Source organism: Ochotona princeps, chromosome 2, assembly GCF_030435755.1.
Source record: "Ochotona princeps isolate mOchPri1 chromosome 2, mOchPri1.hap1, whole genome shotgun sequence".
Taxonomy (NCBI): domain Eukaryota; kingdom Metazoa; phylum Chordata; class Mammalia; order Lagomorpha; family Ochotonidae; genus Ochotona; species Ochotona princeps.
In genome coordinates this window covers 166,401,938-166,419,780 of record NC_080833.1, presented here as the reverse complement: position 1 = coordinate 166,419,780, position 17,843 = coordinate 166,401,938, and the positions used below count along the sequence as shown (strand labels likewise).

Sequence of the window (17,843 nt, the reverse complement as noted above, 5' to 3'; positions counted from 1 at the left end):
CGAACTGGCACTTGCCCATAGGATGCTGGCGCCACAGGCTGTGGTTTAATGTGCTGTGACACAAAGCCAGCCTGTCTGCCTGCCTTTCTTCCTCTCTTTCAGCAACTGGGAAACTTTGTTTTTGCCTTTGGAATCTTTGTTGCTTTTGTTTAATGGTAAAGACCCATGGTCCCATTTGCTCAAATGCTTTGAAACTTTTGACATTTTTGAAAAACTTCTCCAAATCAGATTTTAAAAGTAATCTGTTTTTTTTTCACCTCAAACTAACTTTGAGGAGTTTCCTGGTAAATCTCAAAATAATTTGTTCTCTCATAAGAATAGAGAAGTAAACTAATTAGGCTTATTTGATGTTAAATTGTGTGGAAATGCTTTTCAAAAGGGTGATCACTGACTCCATTGTATATTTATATAGCTATGCTATTAACATAAGTGTTCCAGAAATTGCATGAATTTCCTGGAAATTTAATCTCTCCTGCTATGATGCAGTCAGTCATAATTACAGCTATTCTGTTAAGATGTTAATTATGAACTCTTATCAGATCTTTCACCAGGGTCACGCTAGGTATTTTCCATTCACAGAGTCGCTCTGTGATTCTGAGGTTTCTCTGGACGCTTCCGAAAGCAGTCATGAAATCAACTTGCAGAACAATCTGCTGAGTGTGACCTTCTGATACCAGTACCATTGGACTGGGTAAGACTTCCCAGGACTTTGATGAAAAACGAATGAATTCACAAAACTACTAACCCAAAGACCAAACAGAACAAGAACAGATGAGCATATCACAATTTTCACGACTTCTTGCTATCATATGTTCTCTCTGAAATAAGACAGCTTTCATGCAGAGTACAAAATAAGTAAATATAGGTCATCAATTAGATGCACATATTCTCATACAGTAACTGTATTAAGGGGAACAGCATACCAGGACGCAAGGAACACTGCAGCACGCGTCTCCACTTCCGAATGAAAGTACCACTCCAAATGAAGCATTTAAACGAACCTCTTCAATAGGACACTAGATTTCCTACCTTTGTTTATACCCACAAAAACAGGATACACTTAAATAATAGTAAGCTAAACTTGCAACTGTTACTAAGGGACTACACTACTGTGACAACATGGGGAAAAATGGGAACAGAAATGGGGAGGGAGGAAAAGGAGAAAGAGTGAGGAATCACCATATCTACAAAACCGTATCATGGAAAATAATAATTAAAAAGGGGGACGGGAAGAAGAAGGCTTGGGCAGGAAATTCACGTTTGAGAATGTGCAGAGAATCACTCTTTCCCTGCAATTGTGTAAGTGACCAGTTCAGGTTCAGTGAGACTCAATGACTTGCAAACCAATGAGTCCTCTGGTGATTATCTTTGGTGCAACCGGAAGTGAGAGTAGAGACAACGATCGTGTCTCAGTAGGATGAGGGAGTGCACCTGCTATCAATTTTGGCCTTTGAGGTTTTTCTATCAAACTCTGGCTGAATCTTGAGTTTGTCTGTTTTCCTCTGACACTGGTGCAAACTAACCATTTCAATTTTCTTCTACTCATTTGATTTGGAGTTACTAGAACCAAAACTGCCCTAAATCTTGAGCCCCTGCAAATTAAAGATGTAAAACTCAATGCAAACTTCAGGGAAGATTCCAGGACATTTCATACACAGACCCTTCTGTGCCTGCTGCTGTGGGAACCACCGGAGACCTCCAGAACACCTGCTGACATCACCAAAGACATTCAAAAAGCAGGCCAGAGAGATCTAGCCAGCTAAAACTGCTACTCCAATTACACCATCATAAGATACTTTGTGCTCAAATCCAGGAGTCTGTCAAGTGGCCGTCTTCTGCACTTAGAAACTGAGTTTATTATTTGTTCCAACTATTCACCTTTATTTTTCTTTTGTTTTCTTTTGTTTTCTCACTCCCTGCTCAGCTCTGCCTTAGAAGGAAGCTTGGCTGCAACACCGCCCGCTCAAAGGAGGCAATCTCACATTTAACTGTCGTTAGTAATCATGGCACGATCCAGCACTGGAAGGCGTGCATGCAATATTCAAAGGCTTATTTTCTCCAGAGGGAAGAAATTTTCTGTGATGTGCTTCTGAAAGGAAGTGATGTGTCCCGTCCGATAGAACGGGAGATTAGTTTACTGGGAGACACACCCACAAGACTGTTCCTTGGTTGGGAGGGACCTCTCCTACTATAACACCTTAACAGGTGCAGCAGAACCTATAAACGACTTAGCCAGATCTGTAACAGTCACACAGCCTGAGATGATCTGCTAGCCAAATGAAGACTGTGTGTTACATCACGTTGTGCTTCAGGAAAGAACTAATGAAAAATTAAAACTCAATTAGATATTATCCAGAAAATGCACTTTGGTTTGCAAAAAGTCAAGCCTGAATCTCATTACAGCCCATTCAGATTTTTTTGGCTGGTTACATTTGGGTAAGGGGGCACCTCAGCTTCAGGGAAGTTTGGGATCCTCGGCCTCTCTCGTGCACGGGTGCTGGCTGGCTTGGCAAACACCCTCCATGAAAAATCATACTTGAAGAAGGCCAGAAAATCTGCTTAGATTCTTGTTTGCAACTTTTGGATGCCCATGTAAAAGGAGCAAAGCACGGTGATTAAGGATAGTAAGTAGTTGGTTCAATTTTCGATCCAACTGAGAAGATCAGAAGGGGAAATATCATTAAGAATAAAAATAAAAATGGAGGCGGTGAGGAACCTTTTCCTCAGATTTTAAGATTCACACCAGCTCATCAGAGTTCAGGGTCCCACTGACCCAACCGTAAGCAAAGCTTGAGTTTATTTCCTTCCAGAAGCACTCTGCACATCGTAGCCAATCAGAAACGGCTTGAGTGTTGCCCTATGCAATCAGAACTTTCCTACAGTCTACAGCCTTTACTATAATCTTCAGGAAATGAGCTGCTTGGGCAGTTTAGTTTGGAAGACTCCATGTTTACAATTTGTTTCTTACTCATGGAAACATTCATACCAAGTCAATCTCTCCGAATTTTCTTTTGGTTTTCCCAGATTGCCTACCATATGCATTTGAAGCCTGGCATAGTGTTAGGGTGTAAAAAAGAATGGAGGAACTCTGACGGGATGTGCATCTTGTTTTTATTATGCAGCCAAATAAGAGTTTTAATAATCTGACAGAAAACCTTTAATTGTACCCCTTAATTATACTGTACTCAGGATTATATAACTAGGTTTCAGATTCAATCCACTTCTGCAAACAAGCTTGGAAGAGCTCATCGCTAGGATCATTGTCTCTGAAACTGTCATATTCATTTTGGATATAACATTTTGAAAAGAGAAAGCAGCATAGATTTAAAAATGCAAAAAAAAAATCCCTGCATGCTGATTATTTTTTAATGTCCACACTAATTTTCAGTATATTTCTAAGAGAGTATTCTGATTTCATCTTATCTTAGTCACCTGATTTGCTCATTTGAATTTCTAACACAGTAGAACAGGTTGTGCTAACAACAGTCAGGCAAATATAGAGAGATGGGCAAGCAGAGTGTGCTACCACTGTGGACTCTCTTGGAATTACACAATGCACGAGGAAAGGTGATTAGGTCCTCCTTAATTAAATGCAAATGAGGCTCACCACCCACCTTCAATGCATTGACTTGATGCCAATGCTATCGGACTTGAGATCAAGGTGCTGAGTTCAACAACAGAACTCAAAGGGGTCGGTCTCAGCACTGAAGGGTAAAATTCACACACCCAGCCTTTCTCCTCCCCTTCCTGCCCCTCTTGCCTCTGCTTGCCTCAGCCTCACCTGCCAGCCCTTACTGCCACACACAGCCACTGACTCAGTCTCCATACTGCCCCAGCTCTGCTGCTCACTCTCCTTGGCTCCCTGGAGCCCCTTATGCCTCTTCTTCACTTCGAATGAAGATCGCTCCTTTTTCATCCAGACCATCAGATGGATACAGACATAGGAAGTGCTTCAATTCCTCTCCCACCTGCAAACATGCCTCCCTGTGCCCAGCACTTTGCAGCTGGCTGTCTCTGCTCTGGTCGCATGCCAGGTCTCCTCAGGGGAGAGCTCTTGCTCACTATGAAACCAGTGTTCAAGAATCCCATGCTCCTCTCTCCCACACCCCTCGTCTCAGCATAGACCCTTCCCACATCACATCTATCTGTGCAGCTCGCAGAATCTTTGGACCCTCAGTGGAGGGTGTCTGGGTTGTATTAGGGTGAAGACAGGAAACTCACGGGGCAACAGGGAACCCAAGACTGAGACGCCTCTCTTGAGTCCCCAGGGACAAGCTGCCTCTGTTTCCTCAGAAACACATTTCCTATTCTTCAACCGCAGGGGGCAGCTGGAAGCTTCAATTCCTGCTGGACATGGAATCCTGGGACAAAACCATACCTAGGATAGTACACAAAACCAGCATCTAGTAACCTGAGGCCTCGATTTTATCCAAAATATTTACTTTTTAAAAAATCATGTATTTATTTGGAAGTCACAGTTAACAGAGAGAGAGAGAGAGAGAGAGAGAGAGAGAGAGAGAGAGAACAGACTGTCCATCAGTTTGTTCACTCCTCAAATGGCTGCAATGGCTGGGTATGTGTCAGACCGAAGCCAGAATCCAGGATCCTCATCCCGGACCCCCATGTGGGTTCAGTGGTCCAAGCACTTGGGCCATCCTCCAATGCTTTCCCAGGCATATCAGCAAGAAGCTGTATGAGAAGTAGAGCAGCTGCGACTTTAGCTGGCACCCATATGAGTTGCCAGCATTGCAGGTGGTGGCTTAACCCATGATACCTCAGTACTGGCTCCTAATCTCTTATGTTGCCTTCTTTTCCTTAAAGAAGCGTTAAGCCTTCACAGCTGACTGCCGCAGGTGCAGCTTTGGACTATGGGCTAATAGCTGAAGAGGCTCCTGCTGGAATGGCTCAATCCCTTGTGTCCTCCTGCTGAGCTGGCAGTGGAGGCACCTGCAGGGGCATCTGGAGCTGCTCCCCCTGCTGGCCTGTCCTGCTCTGGCCATCAGATGCTTTTGGTTACCCAGCGTGGGCTCTGTGGAGAGCCCACATTTCCTCATGTCTAGCACAGCGACACCACACCTCCTGTTGATGTGAGAAGCATGAGTCTTGGTGCTACGTGACCTTGGCAGGAGAGGTGCTCTCAAATGGAACTCTGAATGCAGCCACAAGCTTGAGGCTGTCCTTCATCAGCAATCATGTTTTAAAATGCATGTCATCACTGCAGAACCTTCAAGGCAAGCGTCCAAGGGGTCAGTCCCTTTCTCAGTACTCTGAGTGTGGCCCCAAAGGGTCTGGAAGTGAGGACCCACAGCTTCAACCCTGCAGCTCTATCTCAGCACTGCACAGACAACTTCACACCCAGCCCTGAACTTCAAGGACTTCCCTGGAAAGGGAATGGTGGTGGTGGGGTGGCGGGTCCTAGAAAGAAAGCGGGGAGATGTTTCCTAACTTGTGAACCTGAGCTGGTTTGCCTCCTGGGTTGTTTCCCAGTCTCTGACAAGCGCATTTGACAAGATGCTCTCAGATGTCCTTCCAACTCCCAATTTCCCATGGGTCTGTTGCTCTGGAGAGACAATGGCAGACCCATTCCAGGGTCACTGGCTGGCACTTGTGGTCCCCAGAGGGCCAGAATTTTCCTAAGCCAGGTGTGGTTAATTTTTGTGGTGCTATGGGATGAATGATAGCTCCCTTTCCTTTCACGAAGAGCTAGGTTTTGTTGCCATGTTGTGCTGTTATCCTATTCACAATCTTACAGTCAGTTTGGTAGATAATAGTCAACACATTAAAAATAAAAACGAAAGAAAGAAAAAAGAAAGGAAGGAAAAAGAAAGAAAGAAACAAAGAAAGAAAGAAAGAGAAAGAAAGGGAAAAAGAGGGGCAGGAGTCTGGCCTAATAATTAAAACACTATCAGGGACACCCACATCCCACATCCTAACACCTAGGTTTTGGAACGACGTTGTTGCATAGCAGGTAAAGTTACCACCTTGAAGCTAGCATTCCAATATGATGCTAGTTTGAATCCTGCCTGCCCCAATTCTGATCCGGCTCCCCACTAATGTGCCTAGGAAAGCAGTGGAGGACAGGCCAGCACTTGGGCTCTTGGACCCACGTAGGATACCTGGATGAAGTTCCTGGCTCCTGGCTTAATCTGGGCCAGCCTTGGCTATTGCACCAGCTGGAGTGTGAACCAGCAGAGAGAAGACTTATCTGTCTCCATGCCATCCCCACTATGTAATGACCTTTCAAATAAATAAAACAAGTCTTACAGAAGAAGGACAATTTGAGTTTGAGCTCTGACTCTGCTTCTGACGTCAACTTCCTGCTACTGCAGACTCTGGTAGGCAAAGGTGATGGCCCACGCAGCAGGGTTCCTGTAACCCACACAGGAAGCCAGCACTGTTTTCTGGGTCCTGGCTTTGGCTTTATTCAGCCCCAGCTGTTGTGACACTGGGAGAATGAACCTCTCTCCTCTCTCTTTCTATATACAGCAAGTTAAATCAATCAATTAATCTGTAATTAAGGAGAGCCAGAAATTGCAGTTTTTGCTTATATCATGGCACATGGCATTGTGTGGAGTGTGTTTCTGACTGTGGGTCTCAAACGAACAGCTACAAAGCCCTTTGGCAAAACCAGTGAGTTCCCAGCATGACGCTGGTGTAGCCGAAGCCTCCGAGCTGGTGAGGCCAGCAGTGGTCCCTTGCAAGTGGACATTCCCAGGAAACAATGGAGAACAGCCTTGTGTTGCTTGCTCACCTCCTTATTCAGCTGGTTTTGCAAACTCACGAGGCAGACACCCTGGTGTACCTGATGGGAACCAGTTCTGCCTGCCCTTGGCTACCCTTATCACTGACTGGGAAGTGACTTTCTTCTTTCAAGCCCCCACAGTTAGCAGCTGTTCAAGCACCATGCAACCAGCACGCTGTGGATGTACAGAACCCAGCCCACTGACTTCTGAGAGTTAACAACAAGATGGACACACGTCAGGACAAGGGAACAAGGAGCATGCTGTCTCCTGCTGAGTTCTGTGGTGGCTACAACACTGCAGAAAAGTCTAGACTACCTGACCAAGGAGGATGCTTCCAGTGGCAGAAACCTAGGGAGCTCTTTGTAGGTAAGGGACAACAGTGAGGAGCCAGGTGGCTGGGAAGGCTGGAAAAGATGGGCAGGTAGTCCAGGCTCACTGGGAATGCTTTCTGCTCTTTGCCTCAGTGATTCTGATCCCTTGGCCTGGTCCTCAGACAACCTGCAGAGAAGCTACTGTTAAGTGACTCCTATGGGCCTTCCGGTGTGGAGTCAAGGGCATGGGCTGGTCAGCGCTTATAGCGCCCTTGTCTACCCAGCTTCACACTGTAAAGAATGCCTGCCCTTTGGCAGGTATGCCATGAGCTCAAGGGTCTGTCCTGCAGCCCTCGTCTTGTGTTGGCTTTGGAGCAGGCTGCAGGAGGAATTCTGGGAGCCCCTGAGTATACAGTAGCGCCCCCTGCTGCCTGTTCTAACCAGTGCTGGAACTCACAGCACCCTGAGAGGCTGGCAAAGGCTTGGCCGAAGCTCAGCTCAGCCAGGACAGCTTGTGCCCAGGAGGAGCTCATAGCTTCCACTATGTGTTGGAATCACAGAGGCTAACAGCCTGAGTGTGGGGTCGGTGTGCAGTCTGCTTTGCAGGGGGTACCGTTCTGCTTTGGATTGGCCATGTGGGCATGAGTCTAGGCTGATTCCTGTCACCTTGCTCTTCAGACCAGCTCCTGCTGGGACATTAGCCATGAACTTCCAACAAGACTCCGTGCTTTGGATATAGTTCTCTTCCCATGGTTTCTCTGTGTACTCTCCAGGAATGTGGAATGGTGCTGGACACAGGGTATGAACACATGGTTACTTATTGATAAAGTCGTTGATAATAATGCACATGCCAGGACATTTTGTTTACGTGCCAATGCGTGCAGTGGAGATGTGTTTAGCACACTCAGAGCTCCTACGGATAAGTCAAAGCCAGCTCTCACCTCAAACGGTCCAGAGAACAGCTATGGCTTTGTGAAGACGGATGCTACCACAAGCCTAATGGCTGGACACGGACTCCAGAACAAGCAACACCTGAGAATCCAGGAAGTAAGGACAGGGACAGCAGCTCCCATGGACTCCCTGGCAGACTGGGGTGCTAGGACACCAGCAGCGTGTCTATTTCTACATGTGTCGCCTGCAGTGCACATGAGCCTCTGCCCGACAAAGCCAGCAAAGACCCACTGGCCGAGGTAGGTTCCTTTTCTGCCTGTCCCCAACACGTCATCCATTTCAACTGGACTGCTGTCCAGTGCTCACAGGATACAGAGCACAGCTAGGGCCCAGTCCCCTTGTGACCTGTGCCACTGGGCTCAGGAAGACCCCCACATCGCCATGGACAGAATAGCACAGTGTCTCCCAAGCTGGACTAAGTCACGATGGCAGGGGGGGTTTCCTGTGCCACAGATGCAGCCCTGAGTGGGTAGAAGCACAGGAAAAGGGCAGAGCAAATGCCAACAGTGATGCTGGAGCCCACTGCCACTGTCTCGGTCATCACTGCCTGCAAACAGTGGTCAGATGGTACCCTTGACCTGTAAAGCCTTAGTTTCCTCATCTGAGAAATGGGAACAGTTGGTGTTCCTGAGGGTTAAGTTATACAGTATGGCCAAAGTGCTCAGAAAGGAGTTAAGTCCTTGATGATGATGATGATGTAACTAATAACGTGAGTCTATTCCAGACCTTAAATACATGCCGTGGCATTGGTTGGTGTGGGAACACCTAAGCAAGTCATCAGTCACTTTCTAGCTCATTTTATCCTTCTGTAAGATGAGTCATCAAAAAGAACAAATCTGACTTGTTGCCTCAAAGAGTATATGGGTCCCTCACAGCCAAGACTACTTAACTGGCTGTAGGCAAGCTAACAGATGGGAGCTTGCACTCTCATGACTGTGGAGCCTACACACACACACACACACACACACACACACACAATGGCTCTGCATGAGCCAGGATGACCTTGAATGGAGAAATCAGCATGCAGGGAACAGAAAGGTACCTGCTAAGAAAACAGACCAGAAGGAACAGCCGGGGCAAAAGGGGACCATAGTTGCAGAACACTCTCCAAGATTAGTTGTGGGGTAGACTTGGGCTCCTGGTTACTTAACACACAGAGCTGAGCTGAAGGTAAGTGGAGAAAATCTTCATAAGTATGTATTCTGGGAAAGACCTAGAAAGATTCCAGAATAAACAACATGGAAAAGCTGTCCGTCACAGTTAAATATCATGCCAAATCTAGTCCTGGATAAAGCTAAAGAGGAGAATTGATGAAACTAGAGTAAAAAGGCAGATTAGAAGTTAGCATTAGGGGCGGACATGATGGGTCAACTGAGTAATCCTCCGACTGCAAATACCAGCATCTCATATGGGTGCTGATTTGTGAACCACCTGCTCCACTTCCTATCCTGCTCCCTGCTTATGTCCTGGGAAGGCAGCAAAGGATGGCCCAAGTCCTCGGGCCCATACATCCATGAGAGAGACCCAGAAGAAGCTCCTGGCTCCTGGTTTAGGACTAGCCCAACTCTGGCTGTTGCAGACATTGAAGAATGAACCAGCAGATGGAAGATCTTTCTGTCTCTTCTCTCTCTCCCTGTGACTTTGACTTTCAAGTAAAATAAACATTTTTTTAAAAAGAAGTTAGCATCAGAAACTTAAATTTCTATAGATTTAATATAATCCTGGGGTTACAGAAGAGAATACCCCTGTTTTTAGGCACAAGCCCTGAGATTTTAAGAGGTCAACAAGGCATGAGCTACCTCTTCCCAGGGAGGGAGAGGCGGATAGAGGATGGAAAGCAAGCCCAGGAAACCTTAGCAACTGACCAAGAGGACTCCAGTCCACCCCAGGAGACTGAAAGAAGTGGGTAGAAAATGCAGATTATTTAAAAAATCCACACCAGGGTGGAGGGATCCCAGCCCTTGAGCCATCACCTGCTGCCTTCCTGCACTGGCAGGAAGCTGAGCTGGAGGTGGAGGAGTGGGACTCCAAACAGGCCCTCTGACACAGGATGTGGGGGGTACCAGGCGGTGCATCTTGTCTTCCATGTCCACAGCCTCTTGGAAGGACTCTCGATGAGCAGTGTCCTAGTCATGCACTCCCATATTCTTGACTACCTTGAATACTAAGTTCCTAACCTTTACATAACTACCATCCCCTTTTCTAGGAGACTCTATCCTAAAAGACCAGGATTTCTTTCTCAAATCCCTCTCCCTCCTTCTGTGTCTTCTTTGGCCTTGAAAAGTCTGATCTACTTGTTAGGCAAGTCGTGAGCAACCAGTACACAGGTGCAGTCACGGCTGATAGAAAAACAGCTCATCAGGGTGATGGGAGGTGACTTCTGAGTTCCGTTTCAGCTCTTGCCTCAGTGGCCCCATGCAACTGCAAGTCCAGCTCTCCGCCACCAACCCACCCGCTCCTGGCATAGTCATCCAGCCCACCTGTCCACAGCTGATGGCCTAACCAGCCCTGCTCCAAGGATGCCCTCTCCTCGTGCTTGACAAGCTGTCGGCACTGTTTCATGGAGCACAGCACTCGGTGCGCCATCAGAACCACAGTGCTAAACCTTCCTTCTGCCGTGAGCTGAGACCTTGGCATATGTCTGGAAGTGGATGAGGTGAGTGCAGTCTGAGCACAGCTGGTGTGGGCCCATCTCCATCCTTGCCTCACATCAGCTGGCTGTGCAGCACCCATCTCCAGCTGAGCTGTCCTGTCACTTCAGGGGGTTCCTGCTTCACACAGCAAACATGGGTGTCGCATGACTTCTGGAACAGTGCACCCACAAGCCTGACACCAGCTGAGAAGCTTCGCTTCCTTCAGGGTTCAGATCCTGACCCCAAGACACGGTAGGTGTCATCTTGGGCAGGTGGTTTGGCAGGTGTCAGCTAGATTAAAAACCCTAGGGCCACAGAGCATCCCTAAAATACCAGCCGTGCTGTGTGCTGTGATGTGTGTCATCAGGGCTGGGGAGGTGAAGCCAGAAGTCAGTGGTCTAAATGCTGGGAGCAGAGTGCATAAATATTTTTAGGAATATGGCATAATATGGAAGAAATGTGTCCACTTGACGCATGGAGGGCGGCACTGCCAAACAGCACTGTTGGCTAAATTTAGCATCAATGCCCTTTATCAAAGAATTATGCGAGCAAATATCTAATACAGACCTTGTACGAGAGTGGATCCCTTGAGCACTGACCATCAGTGTGCTGCTGGGCAGTTGTCCCATGTCACAGGCCGCTGCCCCACCCCCACCGCCGGCTTCCTTGCCATCTTTAACCCCAAGACTCAAGGCGGTGGGGGAGGGGTGCAAGCACTGGATTCATAAGAGACTCGACTGCTCTATTGCCACCAGAAACCAACTCAGCAAATGCGCCCAAATCCCTAGAAAGTCTGCTCTACTAGCTCCGTCCTAGATTGATCTTAAAATCACTGAAAGCAAACTCCTGCTTCTGTTGGGTTTTGGGTGGGATCACCCATGCTTTTGAAAAGAAGTGTTCTTCCCGGTGCTCTAAGTCTCAAGTGTGTGGGGCCGAAGGGAGGTTTTTAAGAAGCCAAGCAGCGATCGAAGCCAGTCCAGAGGTTGGAGGTTTCTGGAGCCAGGAGACTCTGTCCAAAATGACTCGGTGCTCAATGAGTGATTGCTGGTGGAACAGGCCCCAAACTCTGGGGATCTTCTGGAGATTCAGGATCTCAAGTGCCACTGCAGACCCTGAGCTGGGACCTACATCCTGGGCGGATCGTAGGAGCCCCATGTGCACCTGTGATCTAAACACAGCTGGGAGTGTGGTGACTGCCAGCCTCGCTCGTGCAGGATTGCAACATCATGCAGCCATGCTCACCTGAGCTGTTTGTCATCATGCGGGCTCCTGTTTTGTTTTTCAAGCACCATCATGTTCCACCCATCATGTTTGCCCAGCAGGCTAATGTTCCTTTAAATCCTTCCAAGGGATTGACCCTGCCTGCATTCAAGCACTGAGAGATAAAAGGCTTAAGAAGAGGGTCACCATGGAGCATGAAAGTAGTTTTGGATAAAGGATGAAGAGCTTGGATGTGAAAACTGGTGACAAAAGGGTGGGGGGACCCTGACATGGCAGATTCTACTGCAGGACTTGCAGGACTGGCACAAGTGTGTGAAACCCAAACGTTGAAGGCTGAGGTCACCACTGTGCCCCGGGGTGAGGGCTCCCTTGGGCTGAAGTAAGACACAGTCATTCGGGATGCTTGCACCTTGTATCCTGCAGAAGATCCACCCCTCCCTACCGACCGCACTCCAGCTCTTCAATTCCCCAGGCTTTATGAAGGTTCATTTTTTTCTTCGATTCAATGACTTTCCTAGCTAGTAATGACTACACACACTATACCCAGAGCAGAGTGGGGCTGTGAACGTGCAGGAAATGCAATTCAAAGCACACATTTGCAGAGAAGGAGATGGTGGGGAGATGCAGCATGGAGTGTGGGAGAAACCCAGCCCACTCCCCTGGAGGCTGCCCGGTGCTCGCAGGGCAGATGGATGCCCCTACTCGGGCACTGCATGCCCACCTGGAGCCTGTCCTGGCATCGTCTGGCAGTGTATGCCATCTGCAAAGCTTGTCTCCAAGACAACCAAAGATTCAAAGTATCTGAAGAGTGAAAAACACAATCAGGAAGGAAAACTACTCATTTTGGTTTCTTTTATATATTATTGTTTTATGATCCAGTTTAATAGGCACTCGGGTCTCCCCTCCCCCATTTTGGTTTCTTGCCATCACTTTCCTCGCTTCTTCACAGGAAAATTAGCTTTGTAATCCATTAGCAAGGAATCTAGATTTAGGATATCTGCAGCAGCTTTGGAATGTTTAAGTAAGCAGGAAAAGTGTTAGGCAAACTAGATGGAAAAGCTTCAGGTTTCACAGATGTCCTGGGCTTCATACAGACAGCACTGGGCTGGGGCCCTTCGGAAGCACCCAACAGAATGAGAAGAGTTCTCCAAGCAGTATGCCAGGGATACTTCCTGGGCTGTGACCAAGAGGTGTCAAAGAAGCCAGGGGGTCATGTGTGCCTTCCGAGGCCAGCTGAGTTGTCACCATGGGCATTTAGCTCAGAGCAGAGGTCCCCAGGAAATGCTCCTTCATGGAATGAGTGAACAATGAACGCACGAGGGAAGGGATGAATGGACATCAGGCCACACCTTCTAAAGGGACCTGAGCATGCAGCCTGGTCAGTTGTCGCTATGGAGGTCCCAGGACACTGCCCACTGTTGGCAAGGTTCCTGACACCCCACAAGGATCACCTGGGGTGAACGACAGATGTGTGCCAGCCACAGACCTGGTGCCGGTGCTCAGCACCTGGGCTCCATGGACACGGGGATCTCAGCATCTGGGCTCCATGGACACGGGGATCTCAGCATCTGGGCTCCATGGACACGGGGATCTCAGCATCTGGGCTCCATGCTCACTGGGATCTCAGCACCTGGGCTCCATGGACACTGGGATCTCAGCACCTGGGCTCCATGGACACTGGGATCTCAGCACCTGGGCTCCATGGACACTGGGATCTCAGCACCTGGGCTCCATGGACACTGGGATCTCCCTGTGCTCAGCACCTGGGCTCCATGGACACTGGGATCTCAGCACCTGGGCTCCATGGACACAGGGATCTCAGCACCTGGGCTCCATGCTCACTGGGATCTCAGCACCTGGGTTCCATGGACACTGGGATCTCAGCACCTGGGCTCCATGGACACTGGGATCTCAGCACCTGGGCTCCATGGACACTGGGATCTCAGCACCTGGGCTCCATGCTCACTGGGATCTCAGCACCTGGGCTCCATGGACACTGGGATCTCAGCACCTGGGCTCCATGGACACTGGGATCTCAGCACCTGGGCTCCATGGACACTGGGATCTCAGCATCTGGGCTCCATGGACACTGAGATCTCAGCACCTGGGTTCCATGGACACTGGGATCTCAGCACCTGGGCTCCATGGACACTGGGATCTCAGCACCTGGGCTCCATGGACACGGGGATCTCAGCATCTGGGCTCCATGGACACTGGGATCTCCCTGTGCTCAGCATCTGGGCTCCATGGACACGGGGATCTCAGCACCTGGGCTCCATGGACACTGGGATCTCAGCATCTGGGCTCCATGGACACTGGGATCTCAGCATCTCCTCACCTCCACCATCTGTCCACAGAAGCCCTGAGGTTCCTGCTCATGGAGGCCTTCTCTGCAGCTCATAAACACATCTGGCCACATTCTTAGCAGGACCAAGCCAGGGGATTCCCATGGTGAGACAGGCAGGATGCAACAGAGACATCGTCCTCAGATCCAGCAAGCTGTCCCTGCTCCCCTGAGAATCCAGGGTCCTCAGGACAGGGCCCAAGAACTCTTCTTTCTGCAGCAACAATCAGCTCAGGTTAGCACCTTACTCTCATTCCAAAGCACACTTTCCTGCCTTGAGTGGATGAGATCACTGCGCAGGGATTTGGCAACTGAAACCCACAGTGCCTCACCCCCTCACCCCCTTCCCAGCTCCAAAAATATGTTCTTCATTCATACTCAGCATGGATGGGGTGGGGACTGGGCTCTGCAGAAGCACGTGAAAGGGTGGCATCTGTACTCTGCTTTCTTGATGGGACAACTGGGGTTGAAAGTGAGATGGCTGTCAAGGCCACAGGCCCCAGTGAGGACTCCAGCCCGGCTCAGGGCTCCTGCTGTACTGCGCTGCTTTCCTGGGGGGACGCCCAGCCTGCCCATGGAGGAGCAGCTGGGCCTTATCTGTGGGATCTGAGAAATGCAGAAGTAGACAGCACTAAACACATTGAGGCTGACCTGGGAGGCAGCCCTGCGCCATGTGCAAAACAGGATGTGACTAACTTGCAAAACCTGTAGGATGCAAACAGCCACTCGAAGGATTTAGGGACAGGCAAGGGGACAGGAAGGTGTGGCACACAGGAGCCTCGAGTCACATCCTGCTGGACAGGGCCTGGCCTGGCACGAGGAGGAACATGCTTGCAATAGGCTGTCAACACTGTTCTCTCCCAGTGCAGTTCTGGTGGCTTGCCTGGCTCACCAGCCTAGCCTCCCATGTGTCTTTGGGCATGTGTGGGTGGAGCTGATTAATCCTAATTTCCATTGCTGTGCTTACCACACCACATCCCAGTGCATGGTGTGTTGGCTCGGAGGTAGCTCTGCCTGTGTGCCAGCAGGAATGGGTGCCGCCCAGAGCCCCACTTACAAATCAAAGGGTGACAAGGCACCAAGAACATTAAACACACTTTTTTGGGGGAAAAGCTAATGCCTATGATTACACATAGCATGAACAGAAAGCGGAACAAGGCACGCTGGGCTGCACAGTCCCTGATGAGGTCCTTCCTATGCCTCACACCACCAGGGCCTAAGAGGAAACTCCCTTTCCCACAGAAGCCTGGAGCAGGTGTTACCATGTGACATCACATGAAATAGAACCAAAGGACTGGCCCAGAGCAGCATGCATGACAGGGAGCTCAGAAGGCTCCCCTCTCCTCAAAGCTGAGCTAAAGGTCTGGGTGCAGCATCTTCCCTGTAAACCGCCCCTATCCCTCCAGGGCTGAGAGTGGCAGACGTGGGAGCCAGGGCCCCTGACACCCAGGTGTGTTGTATGCCCTATGGTAGCACGTTCCAGCAGGGCTCTCTCATCAAGGCCTCCTGCGTGTCCCCAAAGGACCAGCACCATCCTGGGCTGGCTGTCTCGCCCAGGTGCAACCCAACCCAGGGCTGGGGCTTTCTGTTGCAGCAGGAGTCAAAGTTGGCAGCACTGCTCCGGGGCCAGACAGATGAGGCCCCAGCCGCAGCTACACTGTGAGCTGGGCAGTAGGCCTCAGCACTTCTGTAATCTCCATTTTCTGCATCTGGGCTCTAAGCTGTCTCACCAAGCCCAGGTGAGCAGTACACTCTCACAAAAGACTACTGCCATCAACCCTGCCATCCTCATGAGCCAATAATCAATAACTTGGGTGCAAACATCTGGCCGTGTATTGTAGCTCTCAGAGAAGAGAACAAGCAGTATGGGGCAGTCCCAGGCATAAGCTGAATTACCCATCTCACTCACTCCCTCAGGGCCTGGGAGGGCAGCTCTGCCAGGAGAGCAAGATGAGCTAGGGCAGCCACAGCTACATGGCAGATTACCTCATGTAGCATTTTACAGTGTTGCAGAAGGAGTGTGCGTGTGTGTGTGTGCGCGGGCACGTGCGCTTGCCCAGGCTCCAAAACACAGCCCAAGTCTCACACTTAACACCTGTTCAGGAAGATGTGTCTGCACACACCCCTGTTTGCAGGTTCATTTGGTGCTCATATCCACACAAGGCTGCCAGAAGACACGCAAAGGAGCTAAAACACACACTCATCCACCACGCCACACGGCTTTGGAAGATTCACATGTGGGTGGAACAGCCTTCTCTTTCCTGGGTTTAGGTCAAAGGAACTGAAATCAGTCTGGGGAAGAGGTGTTTGCACTCCCATGTTCATTGCAACATTATTCACAATGATCAACAGATGGAAACAAAAAGCTATCCTAGGGCCCGGCACAGTGGCATAGTGGTTAAAGTCCTCGCCTTGCACGCGCCGGGATCCCATATGGGTGCCGGTTCTAATCCCGGCAGCCCTGCTTCCCATCCAGCTCCTTGCTTGTGACCTGGGAAAGCAGTCGAGGATGGCCCAAAGCCTTGGGACCCTGCACCTGTGTGGGAGACCCGGAAGAGCTCCTGGCTCCTGGCTTTGGATTGGCTCAGCTCCAGCCGTTGCGGCCGCTTGGGGAGTGAACCATCGGACGGAAGACCTTCCTCTCTGTCTCTCCTCCTCTCTGTATATCCGCCTTTCCAATAAAAATCAAAAATCGGGGCCCAGCGCCGTGGCCTAGCGGCTAAAGTCCTCGCCTTGAAAGCCCCGGGATCCCATATGGGCGCCGGTTCTAATCCTGGCAGCTCCACTTCCCATCCAGCTCCCTGCTTGTGGCCTGGGAAAGCAGTCGAGGACGGCCCAATGCATTGGGACACTGCACCCGCATGGGAGACCTGGAAGAGGTTCCTGGTTCCCGGCTTCAGATCGGCACGCATCGGCCCATTGTGGCTCACTTGGGGAGTGAATCATCGGATGGAAGATCTCCCTCTCTGTCTCTCCTCCTCTGTGTATATCTGGCTGTAATATCTATTCTGTAACCCACCAATTGGGTCAGAATATCATTTTAAAAAAAAATTTAAAAAATCTTTAAAAAAAAAAAAAGTTATCCTAACATGTATTCCTTGGATGCACTCTTGTTGTTCTACTGATTCACGAACTGCTGCCTATCTGTATGTCTTCTGTTGACTTCTTGCCCCAGTTCTGGTCACCCCCGCTGCGGGCCTCGGGCTCAGAACACTCACGATGCAGTGGAAGGCTGGTCTCAGCCTGTCCCGTCCACCACCAGGTGTTTCTTTACTATCTTGCAAACACACAGACAGCAGGTCAAGGATGCTTGTACCTCCCAGCCTCCAAAATGATGGAGTAGAACACCAATCCCAAACGCTAAGCAGCAGGATCCATAGCGAGATTTCGCTTTCATCTGGAGAAGCCGTAGAGGACAGGGAGTCCACCCTCGGCGGGAGGCACAGACGCCGTCGGCCCTTCCGTACTGGGAGGTGCATGGTGACATCACAAGGGGCCACGCCGGGGACCTACCTTGCTCTCATCCTCAGAGTCACTGTAGCCACAGGCATCTATGAAATCCGGAAACATCTCTGACCAGCCATCACTTGTACAGTTTTTGCTTATGTTTCCTGGAAAGCAAAGTTCAAACATGTCATCT

The 17,843-nt window shown here is 49.7% G+C and overlaps 1 protein-coding gene across 2 annotated transcripts in view; it reads right to left on the bottom strand.

Moving 5' to 3' along the window:
* The window catches only part of VIPR2 (vasoactive intestinal peptide receptor 2), a 100,326-nt gene that overhangs the window by 42,013 nt on the left and 40,470 nt on the right, over nt 1-17,843 (bottom strand). For both annotated transcript variants that reach the window (XM_058660745.1, XM_058660744.1), the window contains exon 4: nt 17,717-17,814. In XM_058660745.1, coding sequence (XP_058516728.1) covers nt 17,717-17,814 — 98 coding nt within the window. The remainder of the gene's footprint in view (nt 1-17,716; nt 17,815-17,843) is intronic.